The sequence below is a fragment of the Cyanistes caeruleus genome, chromosome 10 (assembly GCF_971803275.1).
Source record: "Cyanistes caeruleus chromosome 10, bCyaCae1.hap1.1, whole genome shotgun sequence".
Lineage (NCBI taxonomy): Eukaryota > Metazoa > Chordata > Aves > Passeriformes > Paridae > Cyanistes > Cyanistes caeruleus.
The window spans coordinates 11,758,636-11,784,070 of record NC_141710.1 but is presented as its reverse complement, the minus strand read 5'-3'; the positions used below and the strand labels follow the sequence as shown (position 1 = coordinate 11,784,070).

The 25,435-nt window shown below is 40.6% G+C and overlaps 1 protein-coding gene and 1 long non-coding RNA gene across 6 annotated transcripts; both read left to right on the top strand.

The window, feature by feature from the left end:
• Positions 1–381: 381 nt before the first annotated feature.
• Positions 382–1,535, top strand: LOC147651300 (uncharacterized). Its single transcript, XR_015274319.1, has 2 exons — positions 382–453; positions 1,459–1,535. It is a non-coding gene; the product is annotated as an uncharacterized LOC147651300 (long non-coding RNA).
• Positions 1,536–7,218: 5,683 nt separating this feature from the next.
• LOC111933493 (phospholipid scramblase family member 5-like) lies at positions 7,219–23,479 on the top strand. Of its 5 annotated transcripts, none has more exons than XM_086843456.1 (10): positions 7,219–7,400; positions 9,110–9,366; positions 10,080–10,308; positions 12,842–12,993; positions 15,668–15,710; positions 16,559–16,779; positions 17,837–17,998; positions 18,642–18,803; positions 19,720–19,798; positions 19,877–23,479. In XM_086843456.1, exons 3-9 carry the CDS (start codon positions 10,296–10,298, stop codon positions 19,756–19,758), a joined length of 792 nt encoding a protein of 263 aa, XP_086699582.1. In that variant the 5' UTR covers positions 7,219–7,400; positions 9,110–9,366; positions 10,080–10,295; the 3' UTR covers positions 19,759–19,798; positions 19,877–23,479. The 5 variants fall into 5 exon arrangements, with proteins under 5 accessions (XP_086699582.1, XP_086699584.1, XP_086699583.1 ...); XM_086843458.1 differs by having other exon boundaries at positions 7,308–7,400; positions 9,176–9,366; XM_086843457.1 differs by lacking the exon at positions 7,219–7,400 and having other exon boundaries at positions 7,934–9,366.
• Positions 23,480–25,435: the final 1,956 nt, after the last annotated feature.

The window sequence follows — 25,435 nt, the reverse complement described above, 5'->3', positions numbered from 1 at the left end:
TGTCAATAAATAGATCAGATAGTGTTAATTTAGATGTTTAAAGCCTCCTCCTCCCGCTTGGAGATTGAGGGCGATTGGGATCAGAGGTGGTTTTGAGCAGTGAGTTAGAGCGCGCACTCGGCAGCCGGTTCAGGCTGGGGAGCGATCCGGCGGCGGCCGGAGGGGAAGCGCAGCTCTGTAACGGAGCCAGCGGCCGCTGGATGGCAACATCCTCCCGCACATGGGCACCGGGCACCCGCGGCCAGCCGGGGCAGCCCGGCACGGCAAAAAGCACGGCAAGAGACGCGGAAAAGGGCACTGCTGCTCCCGATCCTCTCGAACGGCTCCCAGCCGCCGTGTGTGGCCGATCTGGGCGGAATGTCCGCTCGGGAATTCCCTTGCTGGAGGTTTCCTTCGGCCGGCTGGGGGCTCCTTCAGGAAGCCGGCCCTGTCCAGCAGCGGCGGGCAGAACAGGTTTGCAGAGAGGGGAGTCAGGCCAGCAGTAAAATGTGCAGGAGATAGATAATATGTAATTAATGACATTTTGCTGATAAGTTAGCGCTCGTTTTTTCACCCTGCTACCCCTTCCCTGTTGTGGCCTCGGTCCCTCGGCGGTGTGACGGTGCTGTGAGGGCAGAGGCAGCCCTCGGGGGCCGAGAGGAGCCGAGCTCCGTTCAGCGCTGAGGGCTGAGGGCCGGGCCCGGCCGGGCCGCCCTGGCCTGCGCCGCCTGCCCAGGGTGCTCCATGGAGGGTGGTGAAGTCAGCCAAAACCTCAACTGCATTAAATGAACTATGCCCACCTTTGAGCTGTGGGTTGGGAAACACCCCAGGGCTGGTTCTCTTTCAGTTCCCACAGAGCTCACAAATTCGCTGATCCTTGTGTGGTGGGGAGGTCGGGGGAGACCCACCAGTGCCTATCAGGGCACGTGTAAAGTGAGAAAAAATCCTTGAGGGTTGCTGCAGGCCTCCAAGGAGTCCTGGAGCAAATGTGAACAAGTTAAACATCCGAGGTGAGACACAAGTTGGCTTTGTGTCCTGTGATGGAGGAGATGTCTCCCAGTCCTAGTGTTTGAAGACTGTGTCTTGGATCGTTCTGTGTTTCAAGACTTAATAACTTTGACTATGCATTTCTATTTTAGTAATTACTGAAAAAGTCATGGTTATCATATATTTGCAACCTGGGGGCTGTGAGGGAGGGCAAAATACAGGGGCAAATTGGGAGTCACTCCTGCCAGTAAGTGTTGTATGTTGTTGGAACATCATGGAAATTACTTTGGTCTTCTGCTTTTAAGATAGACTCCTGCTAATAAACTGTAGGCAGACTGATTAAACAATAAGTACAATTAGAACTCTGAAAAACCCCAGACATTTCTTTTCACTGTCAGTTTATGATAATATGATAATAATAGTATAGTAATTATAAATATAATAATAGAATATTGTGATTATTATGATAATAATCCTCTTGCTACCTTCCAGGTGCTGCCAAGTCCATACCTGGAGCAGGGAATGCTTCTTCCTCACTCCTTCTGCAACAGTCATTTATGTGTTGGACTGAGGCTGAAAATACATTTCACAGCTAAAATTGCCACAGCTAAGGTTGTACAAATGGCTATTTGTTATGTCAGCTACTGGTCCATGGGCATATATACAGTTAATGTTTAAAATCCATGAAAAGACATATTCACAGGGTTTATGGAAAATGAGACAGTTTTCCTTCCCTTAATGACAGAGATCTCAAATGAGTTGTGTTGTCAATGGGAGAGCAAGAGGTTGTATAGTTTTCCATAATCTATAAAGCTCCTTCAGAATCATGTCATTAGCTTTCCTGTGGCAAAGCACAGCAGAGCTAATAATGCAATTATGGTTCATGTAGTTAAACTATGCTATTGATACTTTTTTTTTCCCAGGAGGCCTTAATTTCTGGCAATTCTAATCATCTTCATTGTACAGCTGTATGGATTCCATGTTTCACTCTGAGGGAAATAAAATTGCAAATAAATACCATCTTTCCTAATGTCTCTGTAAATGCCAGATTTAGTAACCATTAACCAAATGTTGGAGTCCATAAAATGTAATGTATAGTTCTGTATACACACACACACATTAATATATATATATATATACATATATATACACACACACACACATATATATATATATACACACACACACATACATACATACATATACATACACATATATAGAGGCTACATTCACATACCAGTCACCAGAACAAACTATTATGCTGGAATAAACAAGAGTAGGATTTCCTCCAATATTTCATTATTCTCATTTCTTGCTGCTATAATTAATACATTTTCTGGTTTTGGCATGCTAAGTCTCTCCCTGTCTTTCTACTGTATTCAAACTGTAAGTAATAGAGTAAAATAGTGTAATTACCACATAAAAATGGTGTGTTTGTATTTATCAGGAGGGGGATTCTTCATTTAACTTCTCATTCTTTTGAACAAATCTGGAACTTGGAATTCTGTATCTGGTATTACCTGACACACAATAAGTATGAGAGGTGGCAAGCCCAGGCTAATTAAGATGTTATTTAGTCTATTATTAAACATTAATTTAGTACTCCTATTAATGAAAAAATATTTTTTTAAAAAAATCTATCTGTGCCAATCCCCACTATGCCAAAATTTCAATCCTGAGATGTTGAAACCCTAATTAAAAAAACAAAATAGGAAATAAGGATATTCTCTGCTTCTGTGGTCTCAGTCTTTCATGATTCAGATTCTTCTGAGAAGATAAATTTTTAGAGCAGTGAATCTCTGAAAGCACTGCCCTGTTTTCTTGTGTGGAGGGGAAAATTTCTCTAAACTTCTCTATTTTTCTGCATAAACTACCAAACACATTACAAAACTTTTCGAAAAGACACATAATAAAGAGATGATGAGGCATGCTAATCGTTTTGCTGACAATCCTTCTTCTTTAACATAAAGAGTAGGAAATAAACACAGACAATAATTGTTATTAGGTGCCTGGAGAAAAAACAAAGATATGAGAGGGACAAGCTAATTAGGCTTCCTCGATGGACCACATGGAGATGAAAAGGAGATGAAAATAAAAATAAAGCAAACAAAGCTGAGGTATTTAGACAGCCTGGCAAGAAGTTGTTGTCTATGACAATGAACTGTCCATGGTCTTAAAGCCTTTAGAGACAATATCCGAGACAGTATCTGTCATTTTCCTGCACGCATCAGAGGCAGGGTAGCAGCAGGGTGTCACTCTGGGATCTCGGGGGACACACAATGGAACAGCTCAATCCTGAGGGAGCTGAGATGGGGAGACAGCAGGGCCAGCTTCCTGCCAGAGCATCTTGTTACATGGATAGAGCAGCTCCTGCCATTCCCCTCTCTGTGGTTGCTGGAGGAGAGAGGAACTCTGTAGCCATGGAGCTGGCAGGAGTGTTAAGGAAGTTCACGTGCCTGTTCCATTACAACATATATTTTTAAGTTCAACTCTTTCAACAAACTCTGTTCATGGTAATTGTCTTTCTGTTACACAGGAACTGTTTTGGCTTCTGTACGGCAGTAAAGCATTGAAAATATTATTCAGCCTGGGAGTTTGAAATACGCAAGCAAAATGCTGTCAAGACATACTAATTAGAAAAATTGTGCACACACAACCTCCTAGTGTTCATTTTTGCTCTCATTTGGTTTACAGATGGTGCTAGGTCAAAGAAGCATTCTGTCTTTGCAGGACAAGCAGTTCTGCAGTTCTGAGCATCTCTACATTTTCATGTATGCACGAGTTTTCTCCTTAGCCATTTTGCTTACCTAAGCCATTGGTGATTTGATAACATTTTCCTCTTTTACTTCGTATAACAGGAAATCTGCAAAGTGCTTTGCAGGAATCAAAAGTAAATTTGTTGCTTTGGGGATCCAAAACAAATAGAAAATCTTATGGTTTTGGTTGTTTTGTTTTTTGTGGTTTTTTTTTTTTTTTGCCAGTGATTGACCTGTGATACAGGAAGAGAAACATATAAAACAAACCTAGAAAAAAAAAAAATAAATCAGATTTCCAGATCAGTTTTAGCAGACTAATGCATGAACATGTCTACAAAAATGAGCAATTGGACCAGCAGTAAAGTGGCTACTCCATGACCAGCAGCCAGGCAAACTGAGGCAAAAAACACCTACTGTGTAGCTTGGTGTCCCACATAAGTTTCCAGGATTATATTTGACCCAGCTGGGATGATAATGGATAACTGTTACTATATGGTTTTTCTGGAAAATCCAAAATAGATAAGGATTATAATAAATTCCATGTGTTTTCCCTATTGGTTATCAGCAGGAAATAATATTAAAAATAAAATTACCTAGAATCCTGCAAAGATTACTTTTCTTAGTGAGCTACTACCACCTCTTCAGTAGGTAGAATATCTTAAATGCAGTAAATGCAAAACAAAAACATTTTCAAATTAAAAGGAAATACTAATAGTCGTGCTGTACTATTGGGTAGAATTTCAAAACATTGATACGAAATGTAGAAAACAAATTGGATTGAGATTCTTAATTTTATTATTTTTTAGGGGATGAAAAGCTTTATCAGAACTAAGCTCATCTAAACCTTATTATTCTTTCAGTATGATAATTAATAGAGCAGGATCATGGATTTGTTAATTAAAATAGGATACCTCAGGGAAACTGAAATTAATTTTGCTGTTCTAATAGAGTTACCATTATGCCATTAAATCTTATGGATGTCTTATCTACTTCTTTTCTTTTCCTTTCCTTGAAAAGTTAAAAATTTGCTTTATTTAGTTTGAATTTAGAATCAGAATATTGAATGGTGACTTTCCGAAAATGTGGAGAAGATCAACAAATAATCTTGGAATATCTTGGATTTCCAAGAATTTTGAATTGTGGCCTTCATGTGAGTGTCAGGACTGATCCCCTCATGTGCTCTAAACAAGCACAAAACTGTTCTCCTTTGGATCACCAGGTCTGAGCTGCTCTGTGTAACTTGTAATCAGTCACTCCAGCAGCCTGCTGGAGTCACACAGTAACATTGGCTTATATTTTCCAGAGATGGAACTAGAAAAACTTTGGTCAGGCATTGTAATGACTGCTAAAAACATATTGCACCTTCAGTGGGATGTGTGTGATGGAGGGAAGGTGGTGTGTGACAGCAGATCCTGTGGTGGGCTGGGTATGTCCATGTTGGTGATTTAGGTCATAGCAAGTGTTTTGGGGGAGTCTCCTGGTCATCCTCACTTGCTGTGCTTGAGATTAGTTTTGGCTCTGTCCTGGAGTGTGCAGACTGATTCCTGCTGGTGGGAGCAAAGGGTGCTCCAGGGGCACACCAAAAGCTGCCAGTGGTGTTTGGCTGAGGCAGAGCCCAGAGCCCCTGAGCACGGTGAGTCCTGGGCGTCTCCTCTTTGTGCACGTTCGCTGCTGCTGTGCTCTTGGGAAGAGCTTGGGCTGACCACATCCCACCTGGACCTGCCTTGGCTGGGGCTCACACTGCTGACGTGACAGTCAGTGCCAACCTCAGTTTCAAAGTGAAGGAAAAGCACCTGACATATCCTCAATGTTTTCTGATAGTCTGGCTTTTCAATAGTTGTGTTCCAATTCAGACGTTTCAGAGAAGAAAAAGGGAATAGGAGGGGTAAGTGTGAGAGAAGTATTAGTTTTTCTTCTACAGCAAAGCACAATTTTTCTAATTTTGCTTGATGAGTTTTCAAGGCCAGCAAAGAAGTTCTTCTTCATCACCAAGAGTGTTAATTGCAATTTGTATCCAAGACTTCTGTCATTCAATGTACTAGAAGACAGAAATAATCTTATTAATATACCAGTGTGTACTGAGCACTTCATCTCATTTTGTCATAGGCTTAAATGTGTAAAATTTAATTAGAGACAAGCACTAAATCTAATTGTTAGGGACTGCTGAACAGTTGCAGTTTTGTTAGTCCTGTGAAACCTTCTGACTTCCCAGGAAGAATGTCTTCTGTTTGCTTTCAGCCTGTAAAATGTTCAGAAGCATTGGTTACATGTAAGGACAGGCAAGATGCAGTTCTGTTACTGTTCAGTCTGTGTTTAATCAGCAGACAGAATTTGAGATGTTTTGTGAATTTCAGTTGAACTTGTCATATGGGTTCAGGCAAAAATAAAAATAATAACAAGTGAAATTAATGTCAGTTTCTTGAAATAGATTAATGACAGTTTACTAAAGTAAGCAGAAAAGTATCCTAAAATACCTTTGTTTCCAATGTACAGTCAAGTCAACTAAGCTGTGTACCTCCAGTGTGCTCCTACCACAGAGAAAATTGTTCCTTCTCACACTCAAACCCAATTAATATTAAAGAATATTTATCTGGAGCAGAATAGATCTTCAGGATAGATTCACCTTCAGGATAGATGTAAAAGGATTCCTTCAGAGTGTTCATTATTTAGAACAAAATCAATCAGAACAAATGATCAGAGAGATCATTTTGAAAATTTCTTCATGACCTGTAGCGAGTTTTGATACAGGTTTTGGTGCAAGACATACTCAGGTCTTTTATGCTGCTCCTTTCTGGCCTTATTTTTTGCTTAAATCACATGGTCTGATTACATAAATCAGTCTCTTGATGGCCACACTTCCTCTACTCTTATTCTAAAACCTGCTTAATGTGATTAAAATTGAAACATTTGGGTCTGGGGATGAATTCAGTTTTCTGGACTAATTGCTTCGTGCAGCTGTTTCAGAGCTGGTAGGAAACCAGGACATACATGAGCTTAGTGACAGTGCCCATAGCCCCTGGAAGGCTGCATTCTCATAAGAACAAGATTTTAGAGATTATTAAAAAAAAACCTGAAAACTCAGTGCAACAGAAATCTACTTCCAAAGAAAAAAACAAACCTGACAAAACCAAAAACCAAACACACCTGCTTTCCTAAACCCCTCCAAACAGACAAACCCAGTGCCAAAGCCTTTTGGCAAGATTTGGTGTAGAAGCTGCTTTATGAATTTCCAGTGGATTGTTGTATTTTGCTGACATCTATATTTAGTTTCTGATCCACATCAATGCTTGCTAGGGGTAGCATTAAAACTTCTGACACGTATTCTGTACCATGTGCCATTTCTAAACACAAACACTTAAAAGGTTTCCTTCCTTACACAATCACTTTAAGGTTGCTATTTTAATCCCATTTCTCCCGGTGGAGTTAAATGCAAAATAAAGATCAGGTTGCTGGAGAGCTGTTATTTGAAAGGTTTTGCTGTTAATTGGTGCAGGACAGACACCTTGTGCAGCAGCTCCCTGGCAGTGCCAGCAGGCAGCTCCGCAGCGAGCGCGCTCCTGGCGCTGCCGGCACCGGGACCTGCCTGCGGAATTCCAGTCTCGTTGCAGACCTGCTTGCAGGGGAGGAGCTCCTGGAGCCACCAGCTGAAGCAAGACGCCTCACAAACAAAAGGTCAAGGTGAGAACCCTACTAGATGCAGGCTGATTTAAGGAATCTTTTGGTTTTTTATTTCTCTAGTGCAGAAAGCAATGCTGGGTGAAATAATGTAACTTGGGGCTTGTAATTGCACGGGGTCACAGTCTGATGGTTATGATCACGCTCAGCATTTCTCCCTGTGCTAAAGGGAAGACAAGAAAAGGAAGAAAGAGGGCTATAATATTTCCTATTAAAAAACAGCAATAACAATGAATTTTAATGCTGGTCACAAGTGATATTTCGAGGAAAGGAAATTTAGAATGCAAATGGTGATTGGTGATGACCCCTCTCAGCAGCAGGGAGGTTCTGGCTCTGCCTGGTGATGCTCAGGTGCATTTCCTGGTGCCTGTGTGCTGCTCTTAGCCTGCTGCTGGATGGCACAGGGCATCCCTGGATGCCTGGAGCTCAGGAAGGGCAAGTGGGGAGCGGCTGAGGTCTCTTGCCTGAACTTGTGGAGATAGTGGGGACAAGGGAAAAAGCAGTTTCTTCTTGGAGGAGTTGATCGTGGTACAGTGGGGAAAGGGGAGTGCCATCTTCTCCTTCTGAGTACAAGGACAAATACCTCACACAAGGTTCACAGAGAGGTTTTCTGAACAGCAGGGAGCAGGATGAGAAATCAAACAGCCTTTCCTAGTACTTTGAAATTTGTTACTGTCTCCAGTTTTTCTCTTGTGAAGGTGTTTTTTGTGAAACCATTACCATACTCCTGCTGTGGTGCCTATAGAAAATAGAAGAGTGATTAGGCTTCAGATAAATGTCACCTATGCTGAGCTCTCTTCATCCACCTGGTTGACTATTACTACATGCTTTCTGGAGGAAAATCCGTGTTCTGTTTCTGTGCTGAGGACAAGGATGTCTTCGTCAATGGATACGTTTCCTACAGGCTGCAGTAATTTATGTAATCACCATTAACTGCAGTGGTGCTTGTACATCAGCTCAGCAGGGATGGATCTCTGGGCCTTTGTGGAAGTGGTAGTTATAGAAAAGATGCAGTTTTTCTTTAAAGAAAAAAGGAAGGTCTTAGATGTATAAACTCCTCCAGCCAAGCACTGCTTGCCCTGATCTGGATAGGCTCATTGATTTTGATGGATCCATGCTAATTTGTGCCTTCTAAGGATTTGCCCATCAATTTTTATCAGCTTTACAACATGAGATGGAGCAAGAATATTTTAGAGGCAGCAGGAATATATGTATATAGACTCAAATTAATTTTTTTTCTTTTTTCCTTTTTTATTATTTTTTTTTTAATAGATGTGAATGTGTTGCAGATGCCCAGCATATTCATGTAGAGGAAGGCAGTGAACTCTCTCTGACAGGTAGAAAGAGACTTGACTGGGAGAAAGGAAGCAAAAACTTTTGGTCATTCTTAAAATTTATTTCCGGTTATGTCAAACTTCCTCCTAATCCAAAAGGATTTGTTTAGTACCCATTTTTCACTCACCAAAATTTTTGTCTCTGTCACTTCTCTGGTTGTTTCCAGGTTGAGCACAGGTTGGCTCCTGGGCTGGCCTTTGCTTGTCACCACACCCAGGGAGTTCTCAAGCAGGCAATGACAAACTCCTGGGAAATTTCACTTAGCCAAATCCATAAGTAGACCTGAGGCTCTTGCATTTGCTACTGTAGTCTATAAAAATCAGCTTCCATATAATTTGGGGATTTTTTGGGATGGGTTTTCTGTATTTTTCCTTTAGAGAATCCTCTTCAGCATCTTTCTGAGCTGTAAACTCTGGAATTTAATCTGTTCAACCGTACCTCAGACAGATTCAAACCAGTGGAACTTGCAGTAGCAAAGAGGACAGAAAATGTTCCCCAGCACCTCCCTCTGCTCTGCCAGGCTCTGTGCATAGGCTGTGCCATTCTTGCAGCCATGCATCACAGCTGCCTGCAGATCACATCTGCCTGATGATTTCCACAGCAACTTGGACATTCAAGGCAGGAGTATGAGCTGGTAAGTCAAGGTTCCTCTCCTTTCTTCTCCTCGACTTTTCCTCACAGTACAATGGGGGTAATTATATATGTCATGATTTTGTACAGTGCTTGTCCAAGGCAAAGCATCAGACTGTTTCAGTTCTCCAAATCCAGTTCAAACACCTCACAGGGATCAGCAGAACGCTGTGTAGGTGTGAGTGTTGGGGGCAGGATGGTGGGGGAATGTACAGGATGATTTTCTGGGACTGGGGGCATGACATCCCTTGGAGGACATCCTCTGGGAGATGTTACATGGATGGAATACAGTGAGAAATCCAAGGCAGCTTTTCCTGCTTTGTGCATGGAAAATGTTGACTGGGGTCAGCTGTGGGGAAATCCCAGAATCATAAAATGGCCTAGGTTGGCAGGGACCTTAAAGATGGTCTAGTTCCAAACCCCTGACTTGGACAGGCACGCCTTTCTCTAGACCAGGGGGCTCAGAGCTCTATCCAGCCTGGCTTGATGCACTTCAAGGGATGGGCCATCCACAGCTTCATTAGTCCTCTGTCTTTATTGGATAGCCTGAAGAAGTGTAAACACCAACACTGAACTAAGAACACAAAATCTTGGTATTCTCAGAGTAAACACAGGCATTATAAAGCAGGGGTTTAGGTCTAATGTGTTCGTTTAAGCAGTGGGTACACTGCAGCTTTGTCTCTCCGCGCTGGCTGAACTCTTTTCCCCCTTTCCGAGGGTCGCACGGGTCGCTGTTGCCGCTCCCGCAGCCTCCCGGCCGAGCCAGCTCCGCCAGCACCGCACCGCTCCGCCCGAGCGCTGCGAGCTGCTGCCGAGGACACAGACACCTTCTGAAGTTTTCTGCATGCTGTGCGCCTTTTTTTTATTTGCTGCAACAAGAGAAGCCTTTTCTTTTAACCCGGCTCCCTTTGAAGAAGTAACTCAGGAAGCTTCATGGCCTCTCAAGGTAAGTGCATCTGTAGTCTGTATTTTTAGATCGTGTTTACAGAAAACTACAGCCTTGTGCGTTTCCAGCAATCAGCAGTCTGATGAAATGAGTGTCTCAGGCTAAAACCACATCAGTCACAGCACAGTTGTTTTGTCTTCCTTTAATTTTTCAGCATCCAAGAGGCTCCTAAGGAGACTAAAATCTATACTATGATGTTATTTGAATAAAATAGGTTATAAAATGTTAGCCTCTGCATTCAGTCAGAAAATTTAGTGTTTGTGTCTTTGTGTTTAAACCTGTCAGTACAGAATGCCTGGGAAGGGTGGGTACTGAGCCAAGGGTACCACTACTGCACACTTCTTCCCTCTTTCGCTTTGAAAATACTACATCAGCAAATGGTTTTCACATTCAAAACTGGCCAGAATCCTGATAACCTCATACAAAGAGTAATAACTGAAGAATAACTGAATCTAATCAGATTACTCTTATCTGGATGTGTCTGTGTCATGTACTGACTTTAGCTGTAGTCAGTTGAATACTCAGGGCAATAGGTAAACACAGAGCATCTGATCTAACCAGCCTTCTCAATTCATTTTCAAATGCTTAAACTAAGCAGAAGGATACAAATCTCTTTTTCTCTTAACATGAGTGCAACTCCATGGAGATCATTCTGTTGGCATGTGCAGGGGCATGTGTTGGCCCAGGGAGTTTCAGCAATTTCTGTCTAGGTTTGCCAAATGCTCATCCCTCTTTCTTGCCCTCAAAACACTCAAGAGATTCTGCATTAGAGCACTAAAAGGTACACAGGAGCACGCAGGTTTTACAGCATTGTTATACTCTTGTAATATAGGGGTTTTTTATAAATCTTGTTTAGCTTTAGCCATATTAGAGAAATCTGGTTTTGCACATTTTTGATGTATGTCAGTTAGGAGAAACAGTTAATAGTAATGGTGTGGAATATGGTTTTTCATATGAAGAAACTTGACAATACACCTCTTTTAGGAGCATGCAGCTCTACAAATTATGTTTGTACAGAATACTCACTGTATCATACAGTAACTTTAAGGTTTTCCATACAAGTAATGAAATGGGAACCATACACTAAAATAGACAGTGTCAGACTAGCTCAAATTGTCATTAATATTTAATGTATTTACTGTTTGATTTTTGTATAGCTTAAAATTTGACAGGTAGAACTGCAATTTGTTGTCGTTTTTTCTCTTTATTATTCAAGAATAACGCTAACACTGGGCTACTTCATGGCATTTCATGTAACAACAAGAGTTACGGCAGTAACAGAATCCTGTGAGGTAAAATGATGCAGAAGAGCATATAAAATATTTATTACCCAGTTATACATTTTTAAAGCCAGCAACAAATTCAAAGGGGTTACTTCTTCCTGTGGCCTCAGACTTTGAAAGAAAGCAGTGGCTGCAAAGACAAATTAAGATCCAAATATGATTGAATGATGAATCTTTTACAGTGAGTTCAAATAATACTAAAGGATCTCATTTAAACCCACAGCAGCAAAAGAGAGATTCAGAGACTTAGACCCAAAATTCCTTCTGGACCTCAAACCCCATTGTGTCTACATATTGTCACACATGAGATAAAAATGATCAGTTTGGGGACTGCTTTCCTGCCAGATCACAGGGGCTCAGTTCAACACAAGGATTTGCCATTAATATGGGGAGAGCTTCAGTTTGCTTCTCCTGGTTCCTGCAGAACCAGTGTTGCTGCAGGCTGAGGAACAACGAACCTGGAAAAAACTAGCAGGAGTTTTTTGGAAATCTAGTGCTTTAGGTGGTCACTGTGCTGTGGGAGATGGTGCCTGTGCCTGTGGAAGTGTGTGGGTGTACAGATGCCTGTGGCAGTAAATCCTCTCATTACCTTCACAGCCCTGGTCAAGGTCACCATCACTGTGCCCTAAAGGGCTTTGGGATAGAAAATTAGAAAACACAGCATAATGATATCTGATATATTCATTAAGATAATAATGAATAATACACTATAAGAGGCCGTGTAGACTTTGATATCAGGGTTGTAAAATCCAGCTTGGGGAATCTGAGATCCCTGGAAACGTTATCTCTAATTAAGAGAAATTATGGGTGCCTTCAGGATGCTGGAAATTATCTTGCTGGGAGCCAGCTCTTAGCAGCTCAGGGCACACAGGGCAGCTCAGGGGGAGCAGGGCTGGGCAACCTGTGCTGAAGGGCTTCTGGCCACCCTGTATGTGTGAGTCCAGGCCAGCCACACAGGCTCTGTGTTCATCAGCTGTCAGAGCAGATTAAGTGCCCTCCAAGACCACATCTCCTGATTTAACTTCATATGAGTGATTAAGAGTGTTTCCTCTTCGGCTATTCTAAGGCAGCTTTATAATCAGAGGGCTTGATGTGTGGGACAATCAGGGGATTCCTTTGGGTCCTCACTCCTGACCTAAAGTACTAATATAGTCACATGCAGAATGATGTTATTGTTCCAGCTTTGATCCAAGAAGCTCCTTGGTCCTGGTGTTTCTGGCTTTTTTTTCTTTCTTTTTTTCTTTCTGCAGAATCTCAGGGACAAACCAACCCAATCTTTAAGGATTACCTCCCTGGTTCTTCTGACAATCCTCAGCAGAATACGCCTGTTGAACCAACAAGTCTCTGGAAGCAAACATCACACTGTCATAATTTGCCACCTGGTCTGGAGTACCTGAACCAGGTCCTGAATCTTTCTGAAAGTTAGAATCATTATGTTTTCCTTTTTGGTTGCTTTGATACCCTGGAGGATGGGTTTGTTTGTTTTTTTGCCCTTGGAGGAGGGATAGGTTGAGATGGAGAGGCTTTTTTGTTGTTTGATATTACTATGAAATAAGGGATGTAGGAGAAAGAAGATTTTTCTTCATTTCTGCCAGTCATTTTATAGAAATTAGATGAGCATAAGTCTGAGTGGCTACAAACTTGCATTAACTCTGTTTGGGGATGTGCTAATGCCTGAGGGAGGAAAATGCTTGAAAATGGAGGCAGAGAAGTAGATCATAGGGTGGGAAGAAAAATGAATGCTTAAGTCTTCTCCATCATACTGCTAAGCATGTGGTTATCCCTTTCCTCTGTGAAACCTCTCAGCTCCTGGAGCTCAGAGCACTGATGGTCTGCAGCTCTGCTCCAGAAGTTTCACCTTTTCCTAAACTTTGTACCAGGAGAGTCACTCCCTGCTGTTGCTTTGACACTGACTGAGGATTGCATTTTGCATGTGGCTGGGTTGTGCCACTCTTACATGCTGAGTAAAGTGTCACACGGCCTGCCTGGTATGGGAAGGGACAGAATCAGGCCCCAGCATAGTCAGATCACGATTCTGATACATCTCTACTGTGTTTGCATTTTGGTGATGCTGGGAAATGTTTACTTCACTCAACATGTGTATTATATACATTAATATGTATATAAATTCTGCATACACATTTCTTCTGGTTTTGTATAGAGGCAGAAATTTAATGTATTTTATACTTGGAGCAAAGCTAATGAAATGGGAAGACTCTTCAGAAACAGTCTTTCATGTGGAGTGATGATTTTCATTTCAAGATGCCTGAGCACAAAATGATATGTGTTGTCAATTACACAAGCATTTGCTTTTGCTACATTTTTAGTCTAAAAGTGATTGTGATAGTAAGTACTTGGCAGGTTACATATTCAGGCTCCTGTATGAACATGAATTACAGCTCAGATTTACCCAGACAATGTAGACAAGCAAATATTATCACTCCATTTTATAGAAGCTTTGCATCTGACATTAAGACAAAAGATCAGGTCACTCTCAGAACTACAACTGGAACTGAGGACCTCATTCATGCTTATTCTTGGTCTGTGCTGCAGCTCTTGCTAATTGTTCTCAATTTTCTCTAGTCTGAAAAGTGGGAAGCGTGTGTGCCATGCTGATTGTTGGCATGTACCACGGCTCGAGTTTCCGTGCGCTGCAGAACGTTTCAGCGTGTGATGCTGAAGCCTTGCTGGCTGTGTGGAGGAAAGGGGCTCATTCAGGATAGCTGGGAGCATATCGAGGTTCCACCAGTGGGAGAGGGCTGCCTGCAGAATGCATGTGGGATTCACAGCTGCTAGGGTTATCCCTTGGGATTTATCCTCATCTTTTTTTTTACTCCTACCATCTTTAACTTGTTTATTCCCTTTCCATCAGCAGAGCCCTTCCCATGAGCTCCAAGAGCTCTCTCATGAGACCCAAACAACAAACAGCAAAGGTTCTTGGGAGAATATTTTTACGTCTAAATATTTTTTATTATTTCAATTACTGGCATGCACATTTCAGAGATTAATCAAAGAGATAAAGAAGTTCCTCTTTTCACCAGCTTTGCTTTGCAGCCTGAGCTAGTTGCAGGAGCTGACTACAAGTGACAAATGGCTGCAACAGTTTGAATACGTATCAGGTGAGATTTATCAATTTTAAAATATCCAGGCGTTCGAGAGCTGTGAGAGGCTGGTCTCAGAAGGTCGCCGTGTGCTTTGTGTCTGCAGCTGTGAGTAATGGCAAAACCCTGTGCCAAGAGTTTGCCCATCAGGAATTTATGGAAAAGAGATTGGTAAAGCCTAAAACTGTCACATAAAACAGGCATAAAAAGTCACATAAAACTGAAAGGTAGACTGAAATTAAGTCTTGCTGGTTTTATAATGCTAACAACTGTTCTCCAAGAAAGAATAATGTTGGAGGGATGATAAGCACAGAAAAGCTGGGTATCATGCTAAGCAGTTTTTCTCCTGCATTTCTAACCAGCTCCTGGGGGAAGACATTTTCAGCCAGCTGAGTGTTTCACTGTTGTTTTGCTCATTCTGCTTCCCTGGCATGGCCATTTGCCAGACTTAGGGTGCAGGACTCAAGTTCCTGAGATCAGAGCATTAAAGCTGGTGTATGCCATTGTTGGCATTCCCTGACTGCCTTGCTATGCTGCTCCAGCAAGGTCCTTTGGAATGTGGCCACATTTTGAGCTTGAGCCCAGGCTCATTCACTCCTGCACTGCCATGGTGCCCAGCACCAACCTTGGATTTGGCATGAGGAGCTTCCTCTCTGCCAGAGGAGCAACAGGAGCAAGGAGAGCATTCTGCTTCTCACACACAGCTTTCTGTTGCTGTTGCCTTTCTCATTCACCAGTGATTATTTTTCTTCAGACATGTGGGTGAATTACTTGGCCAATGTCACATTCCTCAGCCATAATTTCAGACAGAATTCCAAAGTGTGACTTGAGATATCCTTCAGGCACTCAGTCTGTGCACCTCTGGAAGGAAAGAAATCTTTGTTTCAGGGAGATGAGCAATAAAAATAGACATGTGACCACTTGCAGCCCCAGACCTATCCAAGACCCACCATCTTGTTTATTCTTTTAAAACAGCTGGACCAGATAATTATTCATCAGCAAGTGGAGCTTCTGGAAGGTATGATATAAGCCTTATCACCCTTTAACAGTGCTGGTAAACTCTTTGGGTGTCAAAGGCATCCAAGCCTTGCCCCCAGTTCACTGAAGTCACTGTGAATGCTCCTGCTGCCCTTGTGCCGGGCTGTTATGCAGTGATAGTGTGGGGAAGGCTCACTTTATTGTCTGCTGCTCTGCAGCAAACCACTAAGGGGTGAGTAATCTCTACAACAGCCCTAAATTCTCTCTCTCAGACACCTCCCTCTCAGGATTATTAAAGTTTAACCATCCTTCCAATCTGTGGAAAAAATTTCTTGCCTATAACAATAACTAACATACTATGAGAAACAAAGCAAATAGAGAAAGGAAGGTCATAAAACATGAAATGAAGCAAAATATTTTCTAATTACTTAGTTTCTCAGAATTTCAAAATACTGAACAAGTATTAAGTTCTGCCAGTAAAACACTGTAAAAATATATTTCTCCCATTCAAAATGGTTTTGGCCTGATTCTTGAATGACCTGCTGGTTAGAAGCTTTGTCACTGAAGTGGGCCAGTCTCAGGGTATTACTTTTCACAGATGATAAAGCCAGAAAAAGCCCAAACCAAAACTCAGGATCTGAATTCTCTTTTGTGATATGTACTTTAGTGTACAACAAATCAAAGTCTGGATTAATTCCTTCAAATACAGACCTGGCATGATTATTTCCACATATGTGTATATTTTCTTTGTGTTGCTACTTGAAAATTATTTTTTTCAACAACCTGTCTCATAGACTTTTAGAATAAATGCTCATATATATATACTAACATTATACTAAGGTAAGAACAAACATATAAGTTAATGTTCTACTTCTTTTGCTTTATTAGCCATCCTTGGCACAGAGACCTCCAGCAAATACGAGATAAAAAACCACTTGGGACAAAGAGTTTACTTTGCAGTGGAAGAGAATGGCTGCTTTGACCGCAAGCTGTGCTCGCCCATCAGGTCTTTCACCATCAGGATTTCGGATAACGTGGGCAGGGAGGTGATCCGAGTCATCAGACCCTTGAGGTGCAACAGCTGCTGCTTCCCCTGCTTCCTGCAGGAGGTGAGGGAACCCCAAATGCCCCCTGTCCCAGCATCTTGCTGTGCAGCTCCTCGAGGGTGCCAGGGAGGAATTCAGGAATTCACAGGCCCCTCTCAGCCCAGGAACCATGGGGAGGCCTTTCCGTAGACACAACTATTGATAAACGAGTTCTGTTCCCTGTGTGCCTCGTCCCTTCCGTGGGACCTGGCTTTGCTGACATCCCACACAAAGCTTTGGTGTCTGATGATGTCTCTCCAGTCAAGTGACACTCCAAAATACTGCTGCCCTGGCACAGGCAGAGATCACCCACTGTACTCCAGGAGGGTGAAGCTCCGTGGAGGCCACTGCGGTCTGTGGGTGTGACTTGGAAGCTGCCCTCTGAGGAGGCCGAGCCTTCGCTCCACAGATCTGCCTCTTCAGGCAGATATATCTCTGGAAATTGCAGAACATGGACACAAGTTGCTTGGAGTGAAAAATGCAGATCCCATAAAGCATCGGATCTTTCCTCCATATTTTTTGAGTCTCCTTTATTCAGACATTTTTCTTGTGTTACAAAAATGTTTTACAGGTTAGCTCATCCACTTACCTTCACAGCACTTATCCTTGTGAGGATTTTTAAAGAAAAAGTTGTTTGCTAGTACATCTGCTTAAAAAAAGCTTGTAGGATACTCACTGAATACAATAACATTTTTTTTCCCAGTTTATAGCTTTTATAAAGTCCTTCGTTGTATGTAAGATCTTGGCATCTGGTGCAGATTTTTAGCTTCATATTGTCCACTGTATTTAACATCACTGTTAGACAGTTCTAACAATGATGTTAAATATCCATCTAACAATGATGTTAAATAAATGTCTAGCAATATCCAGTTCCATGTTTGGTAAAATGATATGTTACTACATTCAGTAGATAAATACTTTGTCATTATATAAACAACGAGCTATCACAGAAAAATATATTAGTATAGTTATTATATAATATATAATATATTATATATTATAATATTTATATTATATATTTATATATTAATATTAAATCAGCTAAAAACATTTTTGGTTGTTGTTTTCTTTTGTTTTCTAGTTAGAAGTTCAGTCCCCACCAGGTACAATAGCTGGGTACGTTGTACAGAACTGGGACCCTTTTCTGCCAAAGTTTACTATACAGAATCAAAGTAAAGAAGATGTGCTAAAAATAATTGGTCCATATGCAACCTGTGGTTGTTTTGATGATGTTGACTTTGAGGTATGTTTCATAAAAGTGTTAATGATTTAAAAGTTTTACTGCTTTGAATAAATTTCTCAGATGAGGGAGAGAATGGGAGATACTTGAAGAAACCCTGAACAGAGTTTTCTGATGTGAACAAATTGCTTTGCCTTAGTTAAGAATCATAAAGGAATTTTGGGGTTTATGAACTTATCAACTCATTAGCCAAATCAGAAGACTCCAGTGGGTATTGTTTGAAATTTCAGTATACAGTGAGTAACATGCAGATGGCTGCATAATTGAGAACATACCTGTCCCCTGATGGGACAGTGTTCCACAGCAGTGGGGCTAGGAGAATATAAAAAACATGAGAGAGGAAAAAAACCTCAAAACTCTGTGAAAGAAAGGAAAAAAGTGGCATAAACTTTCAAGATTGTTTTCTCCCACTTTTCGTCAGCTCTAAAGATGCTGATGTTTCCAAACTTGAGACCCTTTCTTACGTGCCACTCGTAAAGGGAAATTTGACACTAATAGGACATTGCAGCAATAAGAATAAAAGGAGAACCTGACAACTGTAGCATACTCTGCATGTCAGGACACAGTCATTAATTCTGTGGAGATGTCATCAGTGTGCACTTGATTTGTTTACATTTATGTCTGCTCCTGTTTTTTCTTTGTGCAGGTAAAAACTCTCAATGAGATGACAACAATTGGCAAAATTTCCAAGTATTGGTCTGGATTTGTCAACAACGTCTTCACCAACACCGCCAACTTTGGGATCCAGGTCCCTGTAGATCTTGATGTGAGGATCAAGGCAGTAATGATTGGTGCTTGTTTCCTCATTGTAAGTGTGCAAGGTGGAGGGACAGACCCACAGAGATGTCAGACCAGGGCCAAAGGGGCCCTTGATGTTGGCTTATTACTACAAAAGTGCAAGTGCATTGGAAAACCAAACCCAACACCTAAAAGAGAAATTAACTAAAACCTTGTAATTTTTATGTCTGCTTTCTTTTTTTTTAATGTTCTTATTTTTTCCCATTAAACTGTTTAAATAGTATTAAACATGCAGTTCAATATTTTGTATGGCAGAATCAAATCTCAACATACATGCCAAACCTACCAAACTCCCCCAAACGCCTTACTGTTTTTGAACAAGTGTATGAACAACAACAACAACAAAAAAGTTATGTTGTTTCTAATGGCAATTTAAAACAAATTCAATAACTCTGCTGAGTATTGTATGTAAGACCTTCAGGTCATATGACAATTCCTACAAAAATTCTCTTGTGAAGATAACCATAAGAATTATATGAGAAGGAGAATACTCAGTGCTAGGGATGAGGTTCTGATGCATGTTTTCTAGAATTAGAAATTGATATTTCCTCTGTAGTTCTTTTGCCAACATAATTGTGTTAATATGAAATGGTTTCAAAATCATCTGGATACTTACATCTGAGACTATAGCCCAAAATTACAATACTATTTAAATTATTCACTGAAAAGTGTTTGCTTTAAAATTCCAACAACAATTCAGAAATGTTGCTATTAGTAGGATAGAAATGACAGTTAAGATTTTTGGATTGTCCCCTCCAAAACTTCTGTTTCTCAGTGACAGTGATAAAAAGTGATTGACTTTATATAATTTATACTGAATTTATATAATTACTTTATGTAGCAAAAGCCTACAAGTAACACTTTTGATAGTAATTATTGCATTTTTTGTACCTTCCACATCTAATTCACAGTTTGTTTGTTTGTAGGATTTAATGTTCTTTGAAAACTCTTTGGATGGATTATAACAAGATGACAGAAACAATGAAATATGCAGAATGTCTTTCAGTAGGTAAAAATGAACATAAATTGATCTTCTTGCTTTGAAGGCTTATACATTTCTAATTCTTTTTCATTTTCTTCCAGAAATCACTTGAGCTTTGGACATGATTTCGAACTGCAAAAATCTTTGTTCCTTATAGGAAAAGACAGGGAGCTAATGATGATGTTTATTAAAATATGTCTCATGTAAATAATAATTTCCCACTTACATTTTATATTTGTTGTAGCTAAACACATACTTTTCACACAGAGCACTGTTTCTTTGGAACAGTGCTATTCTCTTCTTTCTCTTTTGATCTTCCTGCATGGGAAATCATGAAAGATTAGATGAAGGCTTGCAGCATCACTGATGAAAGTCTATGTTTATAGAAGCCTTTGATGTTTTGCAAGTGCTGGTACCAGTTACTAACCACATGAGGGTGTGTTCTGGGGGATTTTGCTTCTTTTATAATTTTAGAAGTAATTTTCTGATTTGTTATTTAATTAATAGTAGCAAACTGATTTGAAAGTAACAAATATAATGACATACCCGATGGGAAGTTCAAGATGTTATCTGTCGCAGTGAGTTGGAAGAAGGAAGGAAAGTTTTGTTTGCTAGAAAACTAATTTTGTGACAAAGATTGTTTTAATGAGTGGCAGCCAGAAATTAGGCTTCCAGCCCTAGATGTGGGAATGTAAGGTCTATTCTGAAAATCTGTTCTTCCACTATTTCCACTGAAGGCAGGCCATAGATAAAGTCTGAGATGGTCCTCTGTGTGCTGGAGGCTCACAAATCACTTCCCTTTGTACTAGCCACTGTTAAGGACCCTTGCTGCCTTCTACTCAAGGCTTTCCTTAAAAGGTTTGTTCCTCTTTGTAATATCTGGTGGCTGATAATTTTTCATTCAGACTTGCCTGAGGCCATCCTAGAACAGAATTATTCTTTTCCTTTGGCAAGCTCAAGTATTTTCTGTGATGACTGTGCAGAAGGAGCTTTTTGCAGTTCAGCAGTTTTACACAGCTGTTCATTCCTGCAGCCACACCTCATTCTACTGTTCCCAAACATTTCCACCAGCGGGCTTTTGCTAATACAAGCTTCCTTTGCAGGAATTATATATGTGCAAGACATAAACAGATTTTTTTTTTTGCTGTTGTTGCAAAATATTTGCTGTATGAACTTGCTTATGCCTCTCAAAAACTGCCTTCAAGAAGCAAGCCAGTACCATGAAATATTGGTGACAAACCCAATGGCTTTCATAGTCTCCCATCAAGTTTCTAAGGGGAACATTTTACAAATTACTAGAAAGGCTGGATTTTTTTATTTTTATTTTTATTTTTTTTTAGTGTCAACCAGTAATTCAATTCTTGCAAACAAGCAACACATCAACGGAAAGAGAGGAGATAATGAATAATTCATAAAAATGAAAAAGAGCTAAATTTATCAGGTGATTAATTCTCAACAAATATTTAGACTAATTTTAAATTAATGTTCATGGATATGAATTCAAACACAGTGAAGTCAGGAAGTTGCAACTAACGTTCCCTTAGTGAAATTAACTCAGGAATGCTTATAGATTTAAACAGTATGTTTTAGATTATATACCACACTTAAGTATTTATACAGATTTACATATGTCTTGAAAATAATTGTGGCTAACAAGCTCTGACAATCATCATTATCTGTTAACCGTTTCACTTCTGGCTCTCGCTGTGGCTCGTAGCGGTGCAATCAGGCTGCAGGAGTTGGGAGCTCACAGGGAACCACTGCTGCCACCTTTCCCAGGAGGAAGCGCCCTGTGAGCTTCGTGGGCAAGAAGCTCCCTCCTGTGGAAATTCGGGAATCTGCAGAGGAATCCAGGATGCTTTTTTTGCTATTCTCGCTAATCTCACACTGGTGACTTTCTGTTAAATGCAGCTCCTGCATGCCTGACTGTAGACTGAGAGAAAGAACCAGACTGGTTTGTTTTTTTTTTTTTTTCTCTTTAAATGCCTTTGCCATCTTAGACAGAAGTCGCTGCTGTTGTAGCCCACAATCTTGGCTCTCTGCACTGTTACTGAGCTGTGTGTGTCTGAACACTCGACTGTATTCAGTGCCTTAAGATCAGCGGGATCCCCGTTTATCTCCCCGCCTGCGATTTCCAGCCTTCTTGTGGTCCTTAACAAGCCAAAGAAATCTTTAAGCAAATGTGTCCAACCTCATTGAAGTCAACACAAAATAAGGTTTTATTTACCCACAGGGCTGAATTTGGCTGTGAGCATCCATGTAAATATCTTGTAGCTAAGCAATGTGTGTATATATATATATTTTAATGAATTGCAACCAGATGATAACACTGGATTTCTTGCACTTAGTGGCTCTTTTGCTGTTTTTTTGTGTTAATACACAAAAGGTTCTTTTTGGCTCTTAATGTGTATATATATGAGCATTTTTGAATTCTTCTGTTTACACTCAGAATCAGCTTCTGAGCCATACAAGAACAGGCTCATTCCCTGGACAAAACAATCAGTGGGGCTGGGATAGCTCTTGCTCCTTAGAACTCCCTCAGCAGCCTGCTTGACCTCTGTGCCACCCTTCAGCATCCTGGTAGCAATTCAGTGCCAATGCCAGTGCTTTTCCAGCTGGGAGGTTGGTCATCTAAACCACAGCTGTCACACAAGGGCAGGTATCCACCCTCAGCAGAATCTATGGATTCTGCACGACATTGCTAAAGAATAGATAACGTGTTCTAAAATCTTAATACCCTGCAGCTCTAACTAATAACTCTTTCTTATTAATAGCAATGTGTTTCACGTTATGGGAGCTACATTTGCCCACCTATCACAATTCCCCCACAGGCTGGGAATGGCAAGCTTTTTCTAAAGACAAATCCATGTCCTAGATATCATCTGGAAAGAATCGTGACTGCGCTAAAGAAACGGAAATTTTACTTAATCCAGCCAAACAATTTGTTTTGATCAGTCGCCAAACTGTAAATCATTGGAGTTCACACTCCTTGTGCTCAGTAGATGGCAGCAACAGCTCATTATGACAGTATTTATCTTTTCACACATCATAAGTTGTACCCAGGATACTGATTGAAGTTCAACATACCTTTAACCTCTAATTAAATTCTGCTCTTAATTGAAGGCTTTATTTTTTCTGTCTGATATTAAAACCTTGCCACACAATACTGGATTATCTTTATTGACTGCAATTTACAGCTGAATTATTGGTTGTTTTATGAGATCTAGTCAGGACATGGGCAGAATACAGTCTACCACAAAATGAACCCCTCTGGTCAGTACTCAACCTAGTTTTTGCACCTGGAGCATCTTTCCAGCTGCTTCAGGTGGTCAGAGGAGAAGCCCCAGCCCCAGGACACTCCCCACCTTCTGCAGAAGCACAAAGTGCCGTGTGTAAAGGAGGTTGCTGTGTGGTGGTGTAGCAGGCAGGGAGAAGGTTTCTGTGTTAAAAGGTCATGTCATGATGCTCTGTCACTATGTGCTGGGGCAGAGCAGGGGAAATCCCCTGCAGTGCCACAAACCCAGGTGACACCAGCACGTGGGGAGGAGCTGGTTTGCTCGTGGGAAGATCAGACACTTTGTGTAAGAGAGTGAAGACACAGAGTAGCTGTAAATTCTGAGATTCTTTGGTTGTCTGATAATTTGGTGGATGCAAAAGTACTTCTCTTCATAGACTTTGCTATGTGTATTAAAGAAATAAATAAATCTTTTTGTGTCAATTTTGTTATTTGTTTTAGGATTAGACAAACCTGGAAATTACCCAAAATGCACATTTTCTAATAGAATAGTCTAAGAATCTAAAAAAAAAAAATAAAAATTTCCTCCTTCTGACCCCCAGTTGTATTGGTTTCTTTTCAATTAGAATGATATGTTCTATGTTAGAATGATAAATCCTACTTTAATTCAACTCAAGTTGAGTATTGAAGGAAAAATTACCTGCAAGTGCTGACTGCATAGGATAGGTGCAAAAAATATTTTTTAAAAATAATTTTAATAAATTTTATAAATTTTATAAATTTTAATAAATCCAGAGGACTTTCTGTGACAAGCTGAGAGAGCTGGGGTTGTTCAATCTGCAGAAGAGAAGGGGACAGCAAGACCTCATAGTACCTTTCAGTACCTAAAGTTGCTACATGAAAGTTGAAGTGGGGCTTTTGACAAGGGTATGTAGTGACAAGACAAGAGGGATGGTTTTAAACTGAAAAAGAGCAAGTTTACATTAGATACAAGGAAAAATTCTTTCCTGTGAGGTTGGTAAGGCCCTATCACAGGTGACCCAGAGAAGCTGTGGCTGCCCCATCCCTGGAAGTGTCCAAAGCCAAGCTGGATGTGTCTCTGAGCAACCTGGGATAGTGGAAGGTGTCCCTGCCCATGGCAGGGTTTGGAACAAGATAAGCTTTAAGTCCATTCCAACCAGAATCATTGTAGAATTTGTTTACTTAATCTTCTGTCTCTAGTTCTAAATAATTGTAGATTAAGGCTCAGAAGACCTGGGTAAAGACCCACAAGGGGTGCATTCTTTAGCCTTTGGCATTGCCCAGGGTGGGATCAATCACACTGCACTTGGAAACCTTGAAAATAATACTGCTTTACAGATGTTATGGTTTGAAACTCAAAGGAGTTTAAAAAATATTGATATTTAAACCAAGAACTCCAAACTCCAAACTCCTTAGAGTTTGGAACACTTTTAAATATTTGATTCAGAAATGTTTTCCCTTAAGTAAGCCTACCATATGACAGCTGCATCACTTCAATGCTCTCAAAATGCAACAGTTGAGATAAAAACAAGTTTGGCAGAAGCTAGGACAAGTGGATTATTACTTAAATGAACAATTTCATGAATAAATTAATTAAATTGTTCTCTTCCTATCAGGAAGAATTTTATTGCTTTCAGATTCTCAGGGCATGATATAAAATGAAATCAAAATTTGCAGAAGAGTGAAATCCCACCAAGAATTAGTGGTGTACAGTGTATTTCATCCTCCTTGACACAGTGGATATTGCCCTCACAAAGACAGTGCAGTCCCACTGTTTGACCACTTCCCTTTCCTAATTGAGTCTAATAGAAGATCAAAGAGATTTTTTTCCTTTTGCTGATCTGCAAGATGGGTCATTAAATGTCTTTTGTCTACTGTGGATGCTCATACAGTATTTATCATTGTGATACCAAACCAGTGCTTGCACTGTTAAAAGCACAGGGTGTGGTGGTTCTGTCCTAGCTGCTGAGGAAAAAGGCTGAAGGGGCGTGTTTTCTCTGTGCTTTACTCAATAACTGCAAACAGTGAGTGAGGAGATGATGTGAAAGTTTCAGGGCAATAAAATAAGGACAAGAGATAATAAATCTAGGAAGGACTCTAAGAGAAGCCCTTGTGCAAACAGGCAAGTGTGTCTTTAGAAAAATAATTTGATCAATGAGAGCACAGAAACACAATTGCTATGCCAAGATCATCTGTGCCAGCAGGTGTAACACCTAAATAAAGCAAGTGCATGTGATCCACAAAAACTTCCGTAAGGTGACTCTGTTTGCTTTTGACTGCAGTGATTGGAACAAGTGGGACCAGGAATTTTGTTTGTGATTTGTGTTTTATCAGCAGATGAACTCACCTCCTCCAATACCTTTATGCTTTGGACTCTCATACAACCTGCTGTTGTCATAAAGAG

Excerpts from the sequence above, each read along its gene's own strand:
- LOC111933493 (XM_023933118.2), top strand. The coding sequence starts at position 12,748 with ATGCAGAATGATGTTATTGTTCCAGCTTTGATCCAAGAAGCTCCTTGG. Across the intron at positions 12,994-15,667 it reads GTCTGGAGTACCTGAACCAG|CTGGACCAGATAATTATTCA; the intron begins GTCCTGAATCTT and ends CTTTTAAAACAG. Across the intron at positions 18,804-19,719 it reads TTGGTGCTTGTTTCCTCATT|GATTTAATGTTCTTTGAAAA; the intron begins GTAAGTGTGCAA and ends GTTTGTTTGTAG.